This window comes from Oncorhynchus nerka, linkage group LG24, assembly GCF_034236695.1.
Source record: "Oncorhynchus nerka isolate Pitt River linkage group LG24, Oner_Uvic_2.0, whole genome shotgun sequence".
NCBI lineage: Eukaryota > Metazoa > Chordata > Actinopteri > Salmoniformes > Salmonidae > Oncorhynchus > Oncorhynchus nerka.
The window spans coordinates 50,370,947-50,391,065 of record NC_088419.1 but is presented as its reverse complement, the minus strand read 5'-3'; the positions used below and the strand labels follow the sequence as shown (position 1 = coordinate 50,391,065).

Below are 20,119 nucleotides of genomic sequence, written 5' to 3'. Positions count from 1 at the left end.
GTCAGTGATCAACCTTAAAATAGTACTCATAAAGGAATGGATAATTATTTACAAATTGCTAGCCATCCCCTAAAGCCATCACCGAAAAACACATATTTTTTTACCTTCTTCTGAGTTTGGCACAACAATCCAACTGCGAAATAAATTAAAAGTGCTCCGCATACGCCAGCAAAAAGGTTCCTCCGGGAACCCTTTGTTATATTGACATTAAAGGTTCCTCCGAGAACCCCTCAACTAGACAAAAGTGCAAATATGAACCCATTGACTGCAATGGTTCCTTGAGGAACTCCAGGGTTCCTCGAGATTCTCCAGGGTTCTTTAAGTTACCCCTAACTCTAAGTGTACACACAACGCTTTCCAGATGTAACAATTATGGTTGTTAGCTACATTTAAAGATTTTGCGAATGAAGGAGTAAAAATTACCTAGATGGAAGAGAAAAAAAATCACCTGTCACTCTCTCTCTCTCTCTCTCTGGTCATTCTGGTCTCTCTCTCTCTCTTCTCTCCAAGGGAAGGTCAAGGACACATGCATATTCATGGATGGGACTGGCACAGAATCGATGGCTTCTAATTGTTTTCTCCTGGTTGGCGGAGGGACGTGCCAGTGTCATATTGATCTGTTTGAACTGAGGGCCTCTCACAGATCACCACTGGGAGACCTTTACCTGACTGTGTGTGTGTGTGTGTGTGTGTGTGTGTGTGTGTGTGTGTGTGTGTGTGTGTGTGTGTGTGTGTGTGTGTGTGTGTGTGTGTGTGTGTGTGTGTGTGTGTGTGTGTGTGTGTGTGTGTGTGTGTGTGTGTGTGTGTGTGTGTGCATCTGAAGAATGAGAACCACACCAGAGCCTCATTCCACCATTCATTGAGTGGCCCCCTTTATCCCTTAACATCAAATATGAATGTTAAGCATGTATTAGTGACAGTGCCATATTCCAAGGCTTGAGCTTATCCATTTAAACTCTCTCACCTGCCCTGACTTTAATTCAGCTTTATCGCTTTGGAACTTGATTGGAGTCTTTAAACAATACAAGGTCCCCTCGCTCTCGTTTAGGTCCTTTGTGGCTGGTTGAACTTTCCAATTTGAACAAGCATAGCTTCAAGATTGTGAGAGAAAGGCAGAGTGAAAAGATGGGGAGAGGGGAAATGAGGGTGGGTGATTGAAAGAGAGAGAGAGAGAGAGAGAGAGAGACATTAGAGAGAGAGAGAGGAGGTTTTGTTGCACAGTGGGAGCAGTCTGGCTTGTCAAATCTCTGCGATGAGAGTGAATAGGCATATCTATTCTGAGCGTGGAGGGGTGTCATGCACTGTGGTTTCATGGTTCAGGATAAGACTGAATAAAGCCACAGCGTAGCTCTTTCTCGCTCTCCCTCTGCTGGCCTGAGCCCAATTAGTACAGTTACCAGTGGTCTATGACAACCTGTGGTAATACTGCTCCGGTTTCAGGTACTCTAACTATAAATTAAGGGATGGGTTCTCCATATGTTGCTGTGACATGGTCCTGAGCCTACCAAGCTATCTTTGGTAAGGCTGAGGCTGCAGAGTCTGAGGATGTCCTAATATTGCCACCTTACATTAATGCTTATGGAATGGGGTATTTGTGGTAGGCCGACTAGAGCATGTGTTATTGTGGCCAGGTCCATGTGTGAAGAATAGGTGTCAAATAATGCAACCCCCTTTCTCGTGACTAAAGAGTTGCGTTCACCAGTTTGACAGAAATAGATTCTCGCTCAGATTAAACTTTTGCATTATGTGGTTATTGAGCAGTGAAAACTTTAATACTGCCTGCATCCCAAATGGTACCCTATTCTGTATGTAGTACACGGGTCCTGGCCAAAGTAGTGCACTACATAGGGAATAGGGTGCCATTTGCGAAGCGGCCTGTTTTAGATGGCAGTCAGAGGTTAAGGTACCAATCAGACTATACAGGCCGCAATAAAAGATCTGGGACCAGGCTAGGGGTTTGTGTGTTAGGGATTGAATAATGGTATTGAAGAAAGGCTGTCTAAGGTCAGGTGTGCCTGTGTTAGATATCGTAAGAAGAGACCACCAGAGGGGGACAATGATAACAAAGGGCACACCTGACATGTCCGTCTCTAGGAGTGATGATTTTGGATCAGTTCTGCCTTCTGTATCACAATGAAAAAAATTACATTTACCTGATTGTAGATCGGCACTTGTAACCTGAAACACTTTATAAATACGGGCCTAGATCCAAACTGCAGGGTTACCCCTTAGAGAAAAGGCGAGAGAGAGAAACAGAGGCAGAGAGAAAAAGCGACAAAACCTACAGCTCCGTGCATATTCTGCTATATCTTCAAGATCTGTTGCTTCCCTTCCCCTCCCTCCTCTGTAATAAGGGTAGGGTCATTTGCCCCCTCCCCCCTTCCCCCTACCCTTCGTCTCGTGGGCCTGTCCCCTCTGTGGGTCCAGACTAATGACTAGTGACAGTCCACTGAGGGGCGCGAGCTGTTTGCAGTCAGCAGTGCGTTTGTTGCTAATTATTTGAAGGGTGTCACATTAGCGTCAGCCTCTTGGCTGCGAGGGGGAAAGGGGTTTGGCGGATGGGGTGTGGTGGAGGTGGGGTGGGTGTGGAGAGTGTGATGGGTAGGAGGGGGGGACACACAGCCTGTCACCGCTCCACACTGTTAGCCACTTGACTGCCCAACACTGAAAGCAAAAGACTGGTGGATACAGAATGAATGGACAGCATTATCTCTCCGAGATCCTATTTCTTCTCGTGTCTGTTGAATGTGACAATTTACCTGCAGAAACAATGTCTTGTTTTCAATACCTTTTAGATACAGACAGATTCAGATTTAGTATTTTCCATTTACACCCTACCTTAAATATATACTCAACACGATATGTTCACGTTTCCCAGCACCGAAGCAAGGTTTACTATCAGATGTGCAACTCAACTGCCAGATGACCGGAGTTGGAGAGTTTGAAAACAGAGGATGCTGGGGCGTGTCAGGGGTTAACCCTTCATATGTTTGGGGGGGTCTGACATCAGCCCCCTGGGAGGAAGCGATCAATGATTGGGACCATAATGCACCTCTCTGTATTCCTCCTCACATTCGCGCTCGCCGGCTGCTTTGGGAGCTGTCACACACACGTATGGACACAGTCGCCGTGAAGACAGCTCATCTCTCTCTCTCTCTCTGCTCACTCTTTGGCAGACTGCTCCAGCGCTGTCTCTCTCTATGTTAATATAGTGGCTAACCTCTCTCTCCATGGCAGTACTAGCTGACTGTCTCTATGTTAATATACTGAGCACCGTAGGACTCAGTCGTACAACTACCCACTACCCAGCTGTCTCTAACATACTGAGCTCTGGCTAGTGTGTGTTTTGGGGTCCCTGTACTACACTGCCAGCCTCTGGTTCTCTCTGTCCAAATGCAACCACTACTTCTCCATCTGCTTCGATATTAAGGTTAGCCTTTTTTTACTGACAGGACTGCTCTGCTAAAACATAGAGGCAACGCTAAATATGGTCACCTTCAAGGTTAGAGGTGTTAAATACTTGTATTGCTATAGACCTCCTGGACTCCTGGAGAACTCAAAATCAGCCTTAAATCTTAACCACCTCTAATGAGTATGTGGAGATGACTGCTGTAACGAGGTTTACTATTGGCCCTGAACAGGTAGGAGGAATAGGTTAAGTCCCAAATGGCACCCTATGCTTTATATAGTGAACTACCTTTGACCAGGGCCCAAACAGTAGTGCACTATATAGGGAATAGGGTGTCATTTGGGATGCAGAATTAGTGATTAACTCTCAGTATTTACTCTCTGTTGTACTCCAGCTATCCAATTAGGAAGTGAGAAAGTTAAAAGACTTACTTAATTAAGTTATAGGGTTAATCATCTTCTCTGGCATCATAATAAGGAAGTAGAAATCTCATATCAAACGCTAATTTAATTTACCTCAGTTATCCTATGATTGCTTTTATGAGAAAGATGAATGTATAAATCTGGTTAAAGAGAAAACGTTTGAAATTAGAATGAACCAAATGAGAGGAAGACAAAAAAAAATGAATACATGGATTTAAAAATAACTTAAGGACAGAACATTCAGCATCTCCCTCTCCAATATTCACCACAGGAATGTGCTTCTGTTTCACAGACATTTTCCCGCCGAAACTAACACGTTCTAAAGCGAATACTGGAACAATATTTCTAACATAGAACGGGGGTCAGATACGACCTAAAATAACACTGATGTTGGTTTGATTGTTATTTGGTGATGTCATTAAACATGTTATAAAGGAAATACTGTAACTTGAAAAGTATACACACTACATCCTCTACGTTGTGCATGAAATATTAAAAATTATGAAAGTGTTTTTGTTAAGAGATGGGATGTGATTTTAGAAACTATAAGAGGAAATCGTTTTTATAACTTTGTACAAGTAAGTAGTCACCACCCCCTTAAGTGAGGTCAGACAGGGTATCAGCCTGACGGAACCACCCCTTTTGAACAAACTGTATACAATGATGGGTTAAGAATAAAAAATATCAGACCAGAGAGACATGGAGCTGCAGCTCACGTCCAAAGTGGTTCGAACTCTGAATCTCAACACGAGGTTGAGACGATAAATTCACCTCCCGGACAATCACTGGTACGGCTGAATAGCCCGTCCTAAGTAAAGTCTCTAGAGAAGTAAACTTAAGTGGAACCATTCTATTACTCTTCTCAAACCACCATAGTACGCTACTCTCATCACCCCACTGGGAACCATCGACACGGCTGGCTATCCTACAGTGCCTTGCGAAAGTATTCGGCCCCCTTGAACTTTGCGACCTTTTGCCACATTTCAGGCTTCAAACATAAAGATATAAAACTGTATTTTTTTGTGAAGAATCAACAATAAGTGGGACACAATCATGAAGTGGAACGACATTTATTGGATATTTCAAACCTTTTTAACAATTCAAAAACTGAAAAATTGGGCGTGCAAAATTATTCAGCCCCTTTACTTTCAGTGCAGCAAACTCTCTCCAGAAGTTCAGTGAGGATCTGTGAATGATCCAATGTTGACCTAAATGACTAATGATGATAAATACAATCCACCTGTGTGTAATCAAGTCTCTGTATAAATGCACCTGCACTGTGATAGTCTCAGAGGTCCGTTAAAAGCGCAGAGAGCATCATGAAGAACAAGGAACACACCAGGCAGGTCCGAGATACTGTTGTGAAGAAGTTTAAAGCCGGATTTGGATACAAAAAGATTTCCCAAGCTTTAAACATCCCAAGGAGCACTGTGCAAGCGATAATATTGAAATGGAAGGAGTATCAGACCACTGCAAATCTACCAAGACCTGGCCGTCCCTCTAAACTTTCAGCTCATACAAGGAGAAGACTGATCAGAGATGCAGCCAAGAGGCCCATGATCACTCTGGATGAACTGCAGAGATCTACAGCTGAGGTGGGAGACTCTGTCCATAGGACACCAATCAGTCGTATATTGCACAAATCTGGCCTTTATGGAAGAGTGGCAAGAAGAAAGCCATTTCTTAAAGATATCCATAAAATGTGTCGTTTAAAGTTTGCCACAAGCCACCTGGGAGACACACCAAACATGTGGAAGAAGGTGCTCTGGTCAGATGAAACCAAAATTGAAAAGCAACACAGCTTGAACACACCATCCCCACTGTCAAACATGGTGGTGGCAGCATCATGGTTTGGGCCTGCTTTTCTTCAGCAGGGACAGGGAAGATGGTTAAAATTGATGGGAAGATGGATGGAGCCAAATACAGGACCATTCTGGAAGAAAACCTGATGGAGTCTGCAAAAGACCTGAGACTGGGACGGAGATTTGTCTTCCAACAAGATAATTATCCAAACCATAAAGCAAAATCTACAATGGAATGGTTCAAAAATAAACATATCCAGGTGTTAGAATGGCCAAGTCAAAGTCCAGACCTGAATCCAATCGAGAATCTGTGGAAAGAACTGAAAACTGCTGTTCACAAATGCTCTCCATCCAACCTCACTGAGCTCGAGCTGTTTTGCAAGGAGGAATGGGAAAAAATTTCAGTCTCTCCATGTGCAAAACTGATAGAGACATACCCCAAGCGACTTACAGCTGTAATCGCAGCAAAAGGTGGCGCTACAAAGTATTAACTTAAGGGGGCAGAATAATTTTGCACGCCCAATTTTTCAGTTTTTGATTTGTTACAAAAGTTTGAAATATCCAATAAATGTCGTTCCACTTCATGATTGTGTCCCACTTGTTGTTGATTCTTCACAAAAAAATACAGTTTTATATCTTTTTGTTTGAAGCCTGAAATGTGGAAAAAGGTTGCAAAGTTCAAGGGGGGCGAATACTTTCGCAAGGCACTGTATCTTCAAAGAAGCATCTTCCAGAGTGAATGGAAGTAGAATGAACTCTAGTTCTGTTCAGGACTAAAAAGGTCACTGGATACAGGACAATTGCAGAGGAGAACAACAGTAGAAGATGGGTGGGGACCCCTTTTGGATAATCAGAGCCTTACAAGCGTGCAGCAAAAATGCCCAATGCCCTTTCCAAGGCGGCCTGGTTCCGACAGAAATACACAAAGAAACAAGACATTTCACGTAAATACATTCATGATATCTTACTCAAAGGGCGGCAGTTTGTGTGCAAAGTATATGATTACTGTGAGAGTATTTTCTAAATGTACCAAAGTATTATGTCTGTCCCTCTCGCTCTATCTCTCTCACCCTCTCCATGTCTTTTGTAACAAGCAGCCATATTGTCCATATTGTCCATCAGTCCAGGAGGTTTGCAGATGCAGGAGGTTTCGATTGTTCAGAATAACAATATGATACAAGTTTATGTTAAATAAGTTGACTGTTTATGGATGTGATAAACCTTTAGAGTTTAATTCAGGAGATGGTAACTCTTTAAAGCACCGCTCTCGTGGTGCCCCAAATCCTAATGAGTTAATTGTTACATGATTCATTTAAACGGGTAACAATTGAACATAGTTAGTTGACTAGATAATTAACCGTCTTCAGATTAATGAAAGTAAAGTCATGACAATGCTGTTACTCTATGAGCTGAGTTTAGCGTACAAGCTCATTTTAATTCATATAAATATCAGTTAACACTACAGCAGTTGCTAGGAATATTTACATCATGCAAAAGAGCCATTCAAAATGTAGGCTTATCTAAATTGACGATGCACATATTGTAAACAAGTATGTGGTCAAATGGATTAAAATGACTGCCTCCAGAAGGGGTGAACATGAGCCAGCCAAATGACTCACAACCTGCCACAAATGAAGACATCCAATCAACATCACATCACATCATTCTCTGCTGCCCGGGCAGCCCTTTAATTCGCTGCTGCTGACTGACCAGTGAGATTCTGTGGCTGGGGGTGACAATTTATTCTTGGCGCCAGTCAGTGCAGTACACCCCCGGCCAATACAGGACAGGCCCTAGCGCCACTGTGCCATAACCTGGCAAAGGCAGGGACATCATTACACTTGAGTGGGCCTGCAGGACACACAAGGCAAGGATCACCACCACCCAGAGCCACAAGTGGTCTGTGAAGGACGGAAGGGCAGAAACAGACTGGCCATAGGGCAGTTCAGGCAAATGCCAGATGGGCTGGTCCATATTTAGCCCAGTGGGTCCTGTCTAGATTGTCGTTGCTTTCTCAGAATAATCATTATTTGTCTAATAATGGGGGCCTCGAGGAAAACAAATTGGCTGGTGTGGGCACCTGGAGGAAAAATAGGGGCCGGTGTGTTACAAATACCCAGGACGATTTCGGGTCCCAGTCCGTCCCTGTGGAAGGGGATAATAGGACGGAGGGGTATAAGCCAGCTGTTAACAGGATGGTGTGTGTCTGTTTGGACGGTCACTAACCAGTCATTTCCAGCCAAGGACAAAATTGGAATTTGGCAGTGCCTTGTAAATTAAATGGTTCATTCAATCACGTAGAACTGTGAGTCTAATGTTAAACTGTCTCTATGTTTTCCAGACTTCCAAAGGTGGTTAGTGCTGGAATGGCCATTTATATATCGGTAAACCCTATTTATCCTGTGCAGTATGGTCGGTGAGTCTAACCCTTAAAAAAACGTCACAGACCAATTCCCTTACTGAAGTAACGACCATCCCAAGTCAGACCCCACATCAAGGCATGTCACATACTGTAGGTCTGGAGGTGAGACAGAGGAGCAGCCAGTCAGACTGATGTCCCCTCTTTATATTCCCTTAAAAGTCAGTCTGCTGTCTGCCTCTCTATTTCCCCTCAGAAACTGGGGTGGGCAGTGAAGGGTTTGTGGACTGGAAGAGGTGAGTGAAGAGTTCAACTTTATGATAGTAGACAGCATAGGGTACAGTGGGGATTGAATTTCTGTATAAAATTATAATGGAAAAACTACCGGTTTCGGGGACAGTTTTTAAAGCCAGCATGTGGCAAGGCTATGCATTCTTAGATTTTCTGTCACATGCCAAGTAATGCCACATTGGACCTACCATTCCAAATTTCCACCAAAAGTAACTTAACCCCCATCTTCTCCTTGATTGTGACATTCCAAAATATTCCCAACCCTCCCATTCCCAGTCTCAGAGGTCTCTCCACAGGGGCTCGCTGGCGCTCAAATGGCTGTTCATTACAGACTGAGACCTGAGGGGAAGCAATAGTCGGACCGTCAGAGACACAAAATTGCATGTCACATTAGATTAGCCCAACAGAACCTCTGGATTGGCTCAGGGGAAGACGGAATTATTTCAATTACATTATTCCCAAAAAGTCTTTAAGCGATACCAATACTGATAAAAACACATTAAGAGTGATTTGTGATTTTCTTGAGTTATGCCATCCAACAGTGTTAAATCATATGTGTGAATAAAGAGGATACTGGGTTTCTTCTATAATGGCACGCTCAAGTATATTTATTCGGTGTCCCTTCCATGGGACGGTTGAGCTAATGTAGGCTAATGAAACTAGCATGAGGTTGTAAGTGAGGTTGTAAGAAAATTTCTCAGGACATGGACATATCTGATATTGGCAGGAAACTGAAATTCTTGTTAATCTAACTGCAATGACCAATTTACAGTAGCTATTACAGTGATATAATACCATGCTATTGTTCGAGGAGAGAGCACAATTTGGAACATGAAAAGTTATTAATAAACAAATTAGGCACTTTTGGGCAGTCATAATACAACATTTTTAACAGAAATGCAATGGTTCATTGGATCAGTATAAAACTTTGCACATACACTGATGCCAAAATCTAAATTGCACCTGGGCTGGAATAATACATTATGGCCTTTCTGTACAAAAAAATACAAAAGAAAGGTTGTTTTTTTCTTTGCATTATCTTTTGTGTTATATTCTCCTACATTCCTTTCACATTTCCATAAACGTCAAAGTGTTTCCTTTCAAATGGTACCAAGAATATGCATATTCTTGCTTCAGGGCCTGAGCTACAGGCAGTTAGATTTGGGTATGTCATTTTAGGCGTAAATTGAAAAAAAAGGGGTTAATCCTTAAGAGTTTTAAGCTGATGCAGTTAGGCTACATGGCCTATGCCCTCAGTCAATAAAAATCAGACACCCAATAAATACAGTATTCAACTTAATTTTTTTTCTTCATTGTAATCCCCTTAAGGATGTTTTGCCAAATCAAAAACACAGGACATGGCAATCAAACTAAGCAGGCCTGTACTGAATAAAGGAAAGGAGACAACTCTATCCTCTCCCCTTCACAGTTTTGTAGAAATGTCCAAATGTTTTCCTTAACATGTGAGACAGACCTTTTATGCATCTTAGCAAGCCTGGACCTAGGACTGTCCAGTGTTGGTCATTTTTAAGGTTAATGACTTTCCTCCGTCCCCAGCCTATACTGTCACGGTTACACTTAAGTAGCCTAGTAGTTCATTATACTGAAATTGACAAAATGTGTCATTTGGGTGCATGAAAAAAAAAAGACAAATGTAAAATCTCAAAGGTTATGCATGGTCCTATCCTGCAACTAACTATTCATACAGTGAGACAATATCTGTACCTGAACATGTATGTGTGTTTTGGATCTAAAATATACCGCACATTTAAAATCAGGACTAAAGCATCTTGTTCTAAGGATTTGAATGGTCTTGCATGTGACTTATTTTTTGGCTCTGCCAGAAAGCGGAATTATTTTTTAAGACAGTTTGATAACGGTTTAATCACATTTCAGAACATTTTCCAATTGCATGTGGAGGATAGAGGCTAGTAACCTACTGAGGGTAACATTGCACATTCTGAAGGCAGGTCGCAGACCCTCTCGGGAGAGTGATCGGAGGAGAGAGATAGGCTAGGGTGGGAGAGGAAGAAGGGAATCGTCATTCGAAGCGCGGAAAGCCTCTGAGCAGCAGCAGCCGCAGCCCGGTGAGCTTCGCCTCGTCCTCACGTTGTGCCACTTCTTATCTTACAATTCTAACTGGTCTGTCAATGTGAGAAAAAAAATACTGTAGCCAAGCTTACATTTCACTGCAGATATACTTGGAAATAATCTCGACCTTTTGCAAGCGCGTGTTTCTCTTCTGCTCGGACGGAATAAAGTCTCGACCGTCGCTGACATTCTAACTAGAGAAAGTGTTCGTTGTGTGGCTGAAACAACTCCAAGACAGCGTTTAACTAGGTAAGTAGGCTATATGCAACTTTTCCTGTAAAAGTGTTATGGTAGGGCTATTGGGTTAGATTACATTTGGTTGGTTTCTTGTAAGACCTTCATGCAATGTCCTATTAATTAGTATAATTTATCATTAGGGCCTATCTGGCTAAATGTTTGACAAGATCAGAGATTTGCCCTTGAAGACTGCAGTCGTGTTTCACGCAAATTGGGGTTTGCATTTCATTTGAACAGCCTACTTTTCAAGATGTTTGTTGGGCATTCAGTTGTCCAACATCGTGCACGGTTCTCAAATCTCTTCCTCGGGGACACCGGGCCGTTTCACAACTTTGTTGTAGCCCTGAACTGGCTCGGATTCGCCTCAGGGCTTGCTTCTTAGTTGACAAGTTTAATCAGGTGAGCTAGCTCTGAACAGATCAAATACATGGAACTGCTGGTTGTCCCCGGGGAGGTTTTTTGCTTGAAATATTTCCAATTTGCCCTGGCCTGTTTAAGTCTAAATATATAATACATCAAATAAGCGAAAAATGAAATCATTTCTTGAAAGGGGTCTGAGGGATGTTATAACACGCACATGTTGGCATGAGTATGCTAGAGGTTCAAAATTCACCGGGAGCACAAGTCACGAATGCAGTTGACACGCGGGGTACTTCATGTGATTGGAATTGCTTTTCGTTTAACAAAAGTTTAGAATTTTGCACATCCATACAGTGAAAACGTGCCTATCGTAAACGAAGTAAACTTGGAGTCACGCGATGTCGTCGTGAAAGCATGCCGTTTATTAGGCTACAGATTCAACAAAGGATGATGAACTTCGCAGGGCGGTGAAAGTGCCTAGATGATGAGCTTGATGCTCTGTTCCAAATATGGAGGGTCTTATGCTGGTGACATGATCCTCGATGCTTGGCTGCCGTTTGTCAAATAACATGAATCTTGCTCTTTTGTCCGTAAAAAATCTAATCATGTAAGGCCAGGGGTGTTTCAACTCTTACCCTAGGAGGTCCGGGTCTGCTGGTTTTCTGTTCTGTCTGATAATGAATTGCACTCAGGTCTAAATCAGTCCCTGATTAGAAGGGTACAATGAAAAAACGCAGTTGCACTGGCTTCGAGGTCCAGAGTTGAGTTTGAGGGATGTACGTGCGCTCTAGCCAAAAGCTGTATCTGCGCGCTGTTGGCTAGAGCGCACATGCCAGTACAAGATCTGGCACACTCGCTATATAAACACACATTTATTGGGGGGGTGAGAAAACCATCAGTATAATACAACATTAGAAGGAAACTAATTACACTTGTATTTTTGATTCTGCATTATGGGAGTTTTTTTATGTGCACTATGTGATCACACACAGTCTTTTATCTGCAACAAGTCAATTAGATGGAAACACATCTCTGGTGGGAAAATGCAAAATCTTGTTTTTATGCGGATTTTAGAATATTCGCATGAAAATCTGTCGCCAATTGGATAGAAACCCAGCTACTGTTCAATAAAAGGGGAGATTATCACTAACAAAACTATCTCTTTCATAACTAAAGATCGTTTTCAATTAAATAAAACTGCTGTTCAGGTATTATTCTTTAGCCTACAAATGAGTTAATTTCAGAAACTGTAACATCGAACAACATTAATTATTCGTTTCACAATCCTCTTGGACATCTGTACAATTAGATTTTAGAATGATCTTTTGTTAGACACCAATATTGGGATTATTTTATAACGTTTTATGCGGGCCACACCGAAAACAAATTTAATCCCAAGATCAATCGATAAATTGTAGTGTCAATCACATGGAAATGTAAGAGTATTAAAATGTTTTCTATTGGATTTCATTAACTTGTCATAGAATATTAATTTATACAGTAAATGCTGTTTCACATATAAATATCATAGAACAAAAGGAAAATAAGTATTAAATTGAGAGCCACATTTTCCTATTTACTGTGATGATCATCATAATCTTTTTTTGATATTGGGCAGATTGCAGACATATATGGACTGATAGGCTATTCATGAGTCATAAACAAATACCCCGTAAACTACACCATCATTTCAAGATTTTATTTACATTATATTAATTATTACAATATGTTCTGCTATATGTTCTGCTATATTTCATGCTTTTTTTTAGCTTAACTCTTCATTTAATTAAATATATTCTCAGTTACAAATAAATATATTCTCAGGTACAAATTTTTCTAGAGCGCACGTGCTATCCAGTGCTATCAAAGTATTTCTTAACAGAATTGTCCAGATTTTTAAAAAAAAATCATTTTGCACATGTTTTATTTTAACGTTATTATTCAGCATTTGCATTACTTCATTGTGAGAGTCATCGTTCTCTATGTGTCTTCCATATCTCTTTCTTAAATACCCCTCGTTCTTGACAATTGTATTTGGATAATCAATGCTCTTCTCTCCTTATATAGCCCTATGAGAATGGACTCACAGTGAAGTTATTCTACATCATCTTCAAATCACACCAACACTCAGCCCCTCCCCCTGACCAGTCCCTCCCTCTATAGGACTAAGGGAGGCGTGGATTGGATGGACCTCCACCGTCCCTCTTTTAAGATGGACAGCTCCTCCTACCTGCCCAGTCCCCTGGCCTCCCCAGCCCTGATGGTGCTGGCCTCCACAGCCGAGGCTGGCCACGATTCCTCCATCCCCTGCCAGGCCCCACGGCCTTTCGGTGTCCCCATCTCCGAGAAGGACCTCCACCTCCCCTTCCCCTCCGGCTCCTACACATTTGCCTCCATGTACCACCGCCAGGGGCCCGTCTCCAGCCATGGCACTTTCCCCGCCAGAGACTTCCCTGCCTCCCTGCTCCACCTCCACCCCCAGTTCCACCCCCCCAACCTGGACTGCTCATCTCTAGAGATGCTCAACCACAGCGGGGTGGGCGCCTTCAGACCCTTCTCCTCCCTGCCTGAAGAGAGGGAGGTCAGGGGTTATCAGTCAGCCTTCACCCCTGCTAAGAGGCTCAAGGGCTGCTATACCGACTCGGAAAGGAAGCAGTATGAGTTTGGAGGAGGGCGTATTCTGTCTGGTTCGCCATGGTCGCTCAAAGCCGCTGAGGATTCTGGGAGGAAGTTGTTTGCGGTGTCTGGCCTGCTGTCAGACAGTGAGGCCTTGTCTAGTCCTGAGGACCGTAAGGATGGCTGTGAGTATCACCCTATTGTCACGTGTCACATTTATATGTTCTCATATAAGAATTGTGCGCATTGCACTCTTTTAAAAATCCATGGTTTCAATACAGTCGATCGAATGACAGTTATGGCCTGCATCTTGTCAGTGTATGTGTGTGTTTTTGGAGTGTGCCCTTTTCACTCTTTGACAATCTTAACCAAAGTTTTTTCCTGGTTGTGCAAAGTATGTGACACTTGGTGGAAAACAGCCACCAGTCCATGTTTCTGGTCATTGGTCACAAAATGAACATTAGTACCTACACTGAATATAGTTTTTGTCATTCTGGTTGAACACAGACACAAGTATGTAGAGATGACAAAGGAGGGGAAGTTTGAGCAAGCGACACCCTGTCAGAGATAACGAGGTGACAGAGAGCGAGAGAAGGGGAGCGAGAGACGATGCGATGCTCAGCTCCACAAACGACACCCTTAGCTCAATATGGCCACCCACGCCATTATGAGCCATCTGATTTGTTGACAAATAAGGAGGAGAGGTGTCAATCAGAGCGGCAGGGCCGAGAGCCACTCCTTATTATGCTAGAGGATAATTGCCCGACGGTGCGGGGGCACCACAGCGTTCGCCTCCCCTCGCCTCCACCTCCAAAGAGCGGGAAGGAAGGTAGACACGCCACCACAAAGCATGATGGGAAATCAAACCCCCTCACGGCCGTCAAGGTGGCGCTTGACATTGAAATCCCCCGTAGAGAGAGGACCCACAACCCTTAGTAGATCAGAGGAGGGCCACGTTGAAAATAATGACAATGAGTGAGGAGAGAGAGGGAGAGGGAGAGATGGGGGAAGGATGGAGGGATGATGGAGCGGGGAAGAGGGGTGATATCCCCCCGTATCACCTTAAAGAAACGTTTCATCCCACACATCAAGGCCTGGTGCTTGGATGAGTTGTCTTGAGAAAAGTTTGTGTGTGTGTGTGTGTGTGTGACTTTGAGAAAACTTATTGGTTTTGACAACATGCTGCTGGTTGAATAACAGGGACAGGGTGGATGCTGCCTGGGAGACAGAGTGGCAGGAATCCCAATAATGAAGCCCCAAATAAGGACAGGATAGGAGAGATGCCAAACAGGTGTGTGTGCGCACACGCGTGGCTGTGTGTGCGTGCGCGTGTGTACGTTTGCACTCGTGTGTGTTCTTAAATTAGTGTTGTAACAATTGTGTGCTTATAAGCTTGCAAAATAAACAAACGTGACTCTCGGTGACAACCAATGTTCCCTCTAATTCTTTTAGGCACTGAGCAAATTCCAGGTCTGCCGAGCGCAAACTTGAACGTTGTGAAAATTCTGTGCAACATCTGGCGAGAGTGTACTGTGAACACTGAGGCTGTACCTGCTTTCATTTACAGTTATAACAATGGCCAAGTAGGCTGCTGTGGCTATTTGATCATAATGTAGGCCTAGCAGAGTGGCCCACTATAGAAAAACTATGGAGAAAATGCATCCCATAACGTTTTAACATGGAAATAAGTATTCTATCATTCAGCCTATAGTAGCAGACAATGTATGGTGTTCAATGTAGGCCTGCGTTCCATGAGACTTTTGAAAAAAAAACATGCAGGGGTTGACATTAACCAGTTTATCCACTTGTCCTTCAGATAAGGTGACTGAAAATATTGTGTTGTTTGATGCAAGAAACCACTTTACAAAAAACGATTTATTATTATTCCCACACCATTATTACAGAGAGTCAGACAAATGATGCTACCCTCTGCCTATTGGCTACTTAGCTTATTCAAGCCTGTCTCAAAATACAACACTGCCCCTTTAATACAGAAAAAAATATCTTTCCCTGAATTGTTTTTCAAAGATGGCTAGAAATGCACATGTTTTGTGTTCTTGTAGGAAGCAACCACTCCCTCATTGCGGACTAGAAATTAGCTATACCTGGGCTCACTTACTAGCAAAGAACATGAACAAGTGTACACACCTAGCTACGTGCAGCTCTCGCTTTGATCTCAAAACAAGCGCATCAACTCATGACTGCTCATGCTGTAAACACAGTCCAGTTCAAAGTGAATGGTACAGATCCATGTATGGCAATGGTCTATTTGCACACTGCAGCTCTGAGTGGTTATGGTGCACAGGTCTGTGTAGAGTATGGGTCGTCCCTGTTAATGCAATAGAATCCTACTCCAATGTGTTCTGCCTACAAGAAAATGTATGGTATAGTTTGTTTTGTTTCGGTATGTTGCATTGAAAGTGGCTAGTATTGCGTTGATTCATTCACAATTCGCACAGTAAAGGGAAACGTTGATAGTGTTAACTATAGGGGAAACTAGAACGTTGAGTGAAGTTCAATCTCATGCTTCTTTGTGCGGGCTGATATTTCTTCTGTGCGGCAGTCCCGGGGGAACTGCGCGCCCATGCACGGCTTATAGGGAACATCGGCGACAACATAAAGCAGATTTTAGGACATTAGGACTGTTTTCCTAAAGATAGTAAGTCCACTTCATGTTTTGTTTCCCTTCCTTCCTTACTTCCTAGAATCGCGATACTGGTATCATGACAAACCTAGTTTATATTACCTCCAAACATAGAGGATAATTTGATTAAAGTACAGAGATGGACAGGGGCAGAATAGGGTTTCCCAACCCATAGTGGGTACTATGCAGCTCAAATCAGTTTGGGGGAAATGAATTCTGAGTGATGGAAGCAGCTTTTCCTGCTTTATCCAATTTCATCGAAGCTCAGGCAAACTAAGGGCTTTAATGCAATTGAACTCCCGGGACTTTTCGAAAGGCTGATGTTTCGTTCCTCTTCACTGACTAACAGGCAGCCACTTCAGGACCAAAGTCTTCAGTGTTAAGCTTCAAATCTTCGGGGATGGAACTCTTTGGTTGCTATGTAGACAACCTGGCCCATACATGACAATACATGACACAATACAGTACATGTACATAACGTAGCCTACATATGTAAATGCGTGACCCATGCATCACAATGAACACAGAAAACACACAAAGAAAGCAGCACATTTGTTCACAGGCATTCTTTCTATACAGGTATCTCTCTCTGTTCTATCAGCTTCTATGCGCTTAAGAGAGTCATCCATTCGCGTACCCTCTCCAGTGGATGTCTACCTACAGTATCTCACCGTGTATGGGGATATTTTGTGTGAGTGTATCAGTTTAAAACGGTTCTACCTGCTTCGGCCAGTTAGGCTTGATGTGGTAATCCTTGCTGGGTTTGCCTGTTGTCTTCTGCATCGTCGTGCTGCTTGTTGACGTCTCCTCTAGTATCCAAACCACAACATTACCCTAGGGGCCATATGTTTCAACCGTCTCAGAGTGTAATTTAGGATCACTTTTTTTAGATAACAACGGATGACTGCATGGACGGGGAGGGGGGGACCTGATCCAAGATCAGAAGCAGAGATACATACGGCCCCAGACGTTCTCTGTTTCATCTGAAGATGTTCAGACGAGCAGTGGGATGTGACAGCTGTTCAAACAGCCTCTCTCTTTCAAAGGGCAGATGTCTCCAGCGAGGCGAATCATGCTTATTTTCCTCAGGGAGATGTTTCAAACTTGAGCTGTAACTAAAGGGGTACAAGAACAGAAGTGGGAACAGAGGAAGAGAATGACAAAACACCACGTCCTACCACAGCGTTCAAGACCCAGACAGACAGTGTTGATCTTCCCGTGTTTCCCTGCGTCGTTATCGCACAGTGTGGTGGCGAGCTTCAGTTACTGTAAGGGAGAGTTAGTCAACGTAAGCATGTGAGAAAACAGGTTGGTAGAATAATTATGCCATCAGAGAAAGGAGCAGGTGTGTGTATCTGTGTGTGTGTGTCTGTCTGTGTCTGAGCGTGTTTGTGTGTGCGTCTATGCGTGTGTATGGGTGCGTGTGTGAGAGGCTACATCTTGGGAATAGAGAGCAGAGCAGATAGATGTGTATGCATGAGCATCGAGCGGTTCCTGTTGATCTCCTCCCCTGGGTTGTCAGCTAGGTGTAAACTGTGTCTTATCTGAGGCTTCACTCAATACACCCTCAGCTGGACAGCTGCACTGGATAACATGCCTCCCAGTTATTGAATGAGGACACACAGCTTTAAGAGGCAGTCTACCTTGCACCCGCACCACACACACTGTATGAACACACTCAGCGCGCACGCACGCACGCACGCACACACACACACACACACACACACACACACACACACACACACATAGGTGATAGGCACGCACACACACACACACACACACACACACACACACACACACACACACACACACACACACACACACACACACACACACACACACACACACACACACACAACATATGGAAACTGTGTCTGGAACCAACTAAACCCATAGAGCATCACATGAGAAGTAATCCCTGTGCCAAGTCGAAATCTGTGCCCCAAAAGCCTTATTCCCTACAAAGTGCATTACTCTGGGAGGCCTATGAGAATAGGGTATCATTTAGGAAGTAGTCTACGATTAACCTATGTGATATTGATTCTGTACAGGCAGGTTGGTGTTACCTTGAATCCCGTCACAGGCTTGTATAAACATACCGTAAAGGACTCTTGAACACTGAACACATCTGGTGAACCCAGCCCTGGAGTGCAACGCTCAAATGTTTGCCCACTCCCATTCCGTTAACTTCCTTGGGCCTCGCTTCCCCATCAGTGGAGGATGTAGCAGCTCTCTATCCAGTTATTCCAGTTATCCCATAAAATAATAACTCATTCCCTCAACAGCAGGTTCCACCACCCATCCTGATAAGGAAGGCTTCCCACCATATCTGTGTCAAATTCAAGAAACTGGGAGCAGGGCGCATTAATCCGAGATTCCGTCAAGCTGCTGAGTTCCCGAGTCACGGTTTGAGTTTGTGGTCGTACTGTACATCTGCTACAGTGATCTTCCCTCTCCTTGCCACACACAGCGATGGGGGGGTCATTAAGATAAGGGAGAGAGAGAATAACCCATCCAAAAATCCCCAAATCTAAAGGTTCTAATGGTACGATCCATTTGACAGCTGTGTTACCATAGATGAAGAGAATGTCTGAGCCCGGTGCTTCACTGCTGCTCTGTGTTGACCGTGTGGGCTGATTTCAGACACATAAGAGAATAAATATTTTAATGTAATGACGACTGTGTTTGATGTTCGAGGGCCGTGGTTGACTATGTTTGACGGTTGCCCTCCTGTTGTGGCAGTAGTTGGTTCCTCTAATACTCTAGCTCTTGTTTCTAGTACTCTTAAGTTGAGGAGCTTTCATCTTAGCAGGGGATGGGGACCTCTGTTATTCTATTTTTATTTACCTTAATCTTTTCTGGACAGGAGAGGCAGTTTGTGGAAGTTATCCATCCACAGCACCCACACACAGTACATTGATACAGTGCCTTCGGAAACTACTCAGACCCTTGGACTCTTTCCAAATGTTGTTACGTCACAGCTTTATTCTAAAATGACAAAGCAAAATTAGATTTTTAGAAATGTTTGCCAATGTATTCAAAATAAAAAACATAAATACCTTATTTACATAAGTATTCAGACCCTTTGCTATGAGACTCGTAATTGAGCTCAGGTGCATCCTGTCTCCATTGATCATCCTTGAGATGTTTCTACAACTTGATTGGTGTCCACCTGTGGTAAATTAAATTGATTGGACATGATTTGGAAAGGCACACACCTGTCTTTATGAGGTGCCACAGTTGACAGTGCATGTCAGAGCAAAAAACCAACCCATGAGGTTGAAGGAATTGTCCGTAGAGCTCCGAGACAGGATTGTGCTTGAGGCACAGATCTGGGGAAGGGTACCAAAACATGTCAGCAGCATTGAAGATCCCCAAGAACACAGTGACCGCCATCATTCTTAAATGGAAGAAGTTCGGAACCACGAAGACTCTTCTTAGAGCTGGCTGCCAGCCTTCCTAGAGCTGGCCGCCAGACTGAGCAATCTGGGGAGAGGGCCTTGGTCAGGGAGGTGACCAAGAAGCCAATAGTCACTTTGACAGAGCTCTAGAGTTCCTCTGTGGAGATGGAAGAACCTTCCAGAAGGATAACCATCTCTGCAGCGCTCTACTAATCGTGCCTTTATGGTAGAGTGTTCAGACGGAAGCCACTCCTCAGTAAAAGGCACATGACAGGCCGCTTGGAGTTTGCCAAAAGGCACCTAAAGACTATCAGACCATGATAAACAAGATTGAACTATTTTTCCTGAATGCCAATTGTCACGTCTGGAGAAAACCTGGCACCATCCCTGCGGTGAAGCATGGTGGTGGCAGCATCATGCTGTGGGGATGTTTTTCAGCTGCAGGGACTGGGAGACTAGTCAGGATCGAGGCAAAGTACAGAGAGAT

General features: G+C 43.5%; 1 protein-coding gene across 2 annotated transcripts in view; it reads left to right on the top strand.

Moving 5' to 3' along the window:
- Positions 1–10,336: 10,336 nt before the first annotated feature.
- The window catches only part of LOC115108087 (E3 ubiquitin-protein ligase RNF220-like), a 48,731-nt gene continuing 38,948 nt past the window's right edge, over positions 10,337–20,119 (top strand). For both annotated transcript variants that reach the window (XM_029632041.2, XM_029632040.2), the window contains exons 1-2: positions 10,337–10,623; positions 13,039–13,772. In XM_029632041.2, coding sequence (XP_029487901.1) covers positions 13,157–13,772 — 616 coding nt within the window. In that variant the 5' untranslated portion in view covers positions 10,337–10,623; positions 13,039–13,156. The remainder of the gene's footprint in view (positions 10,624–13,038; positions 13,773–20,119) is intronic.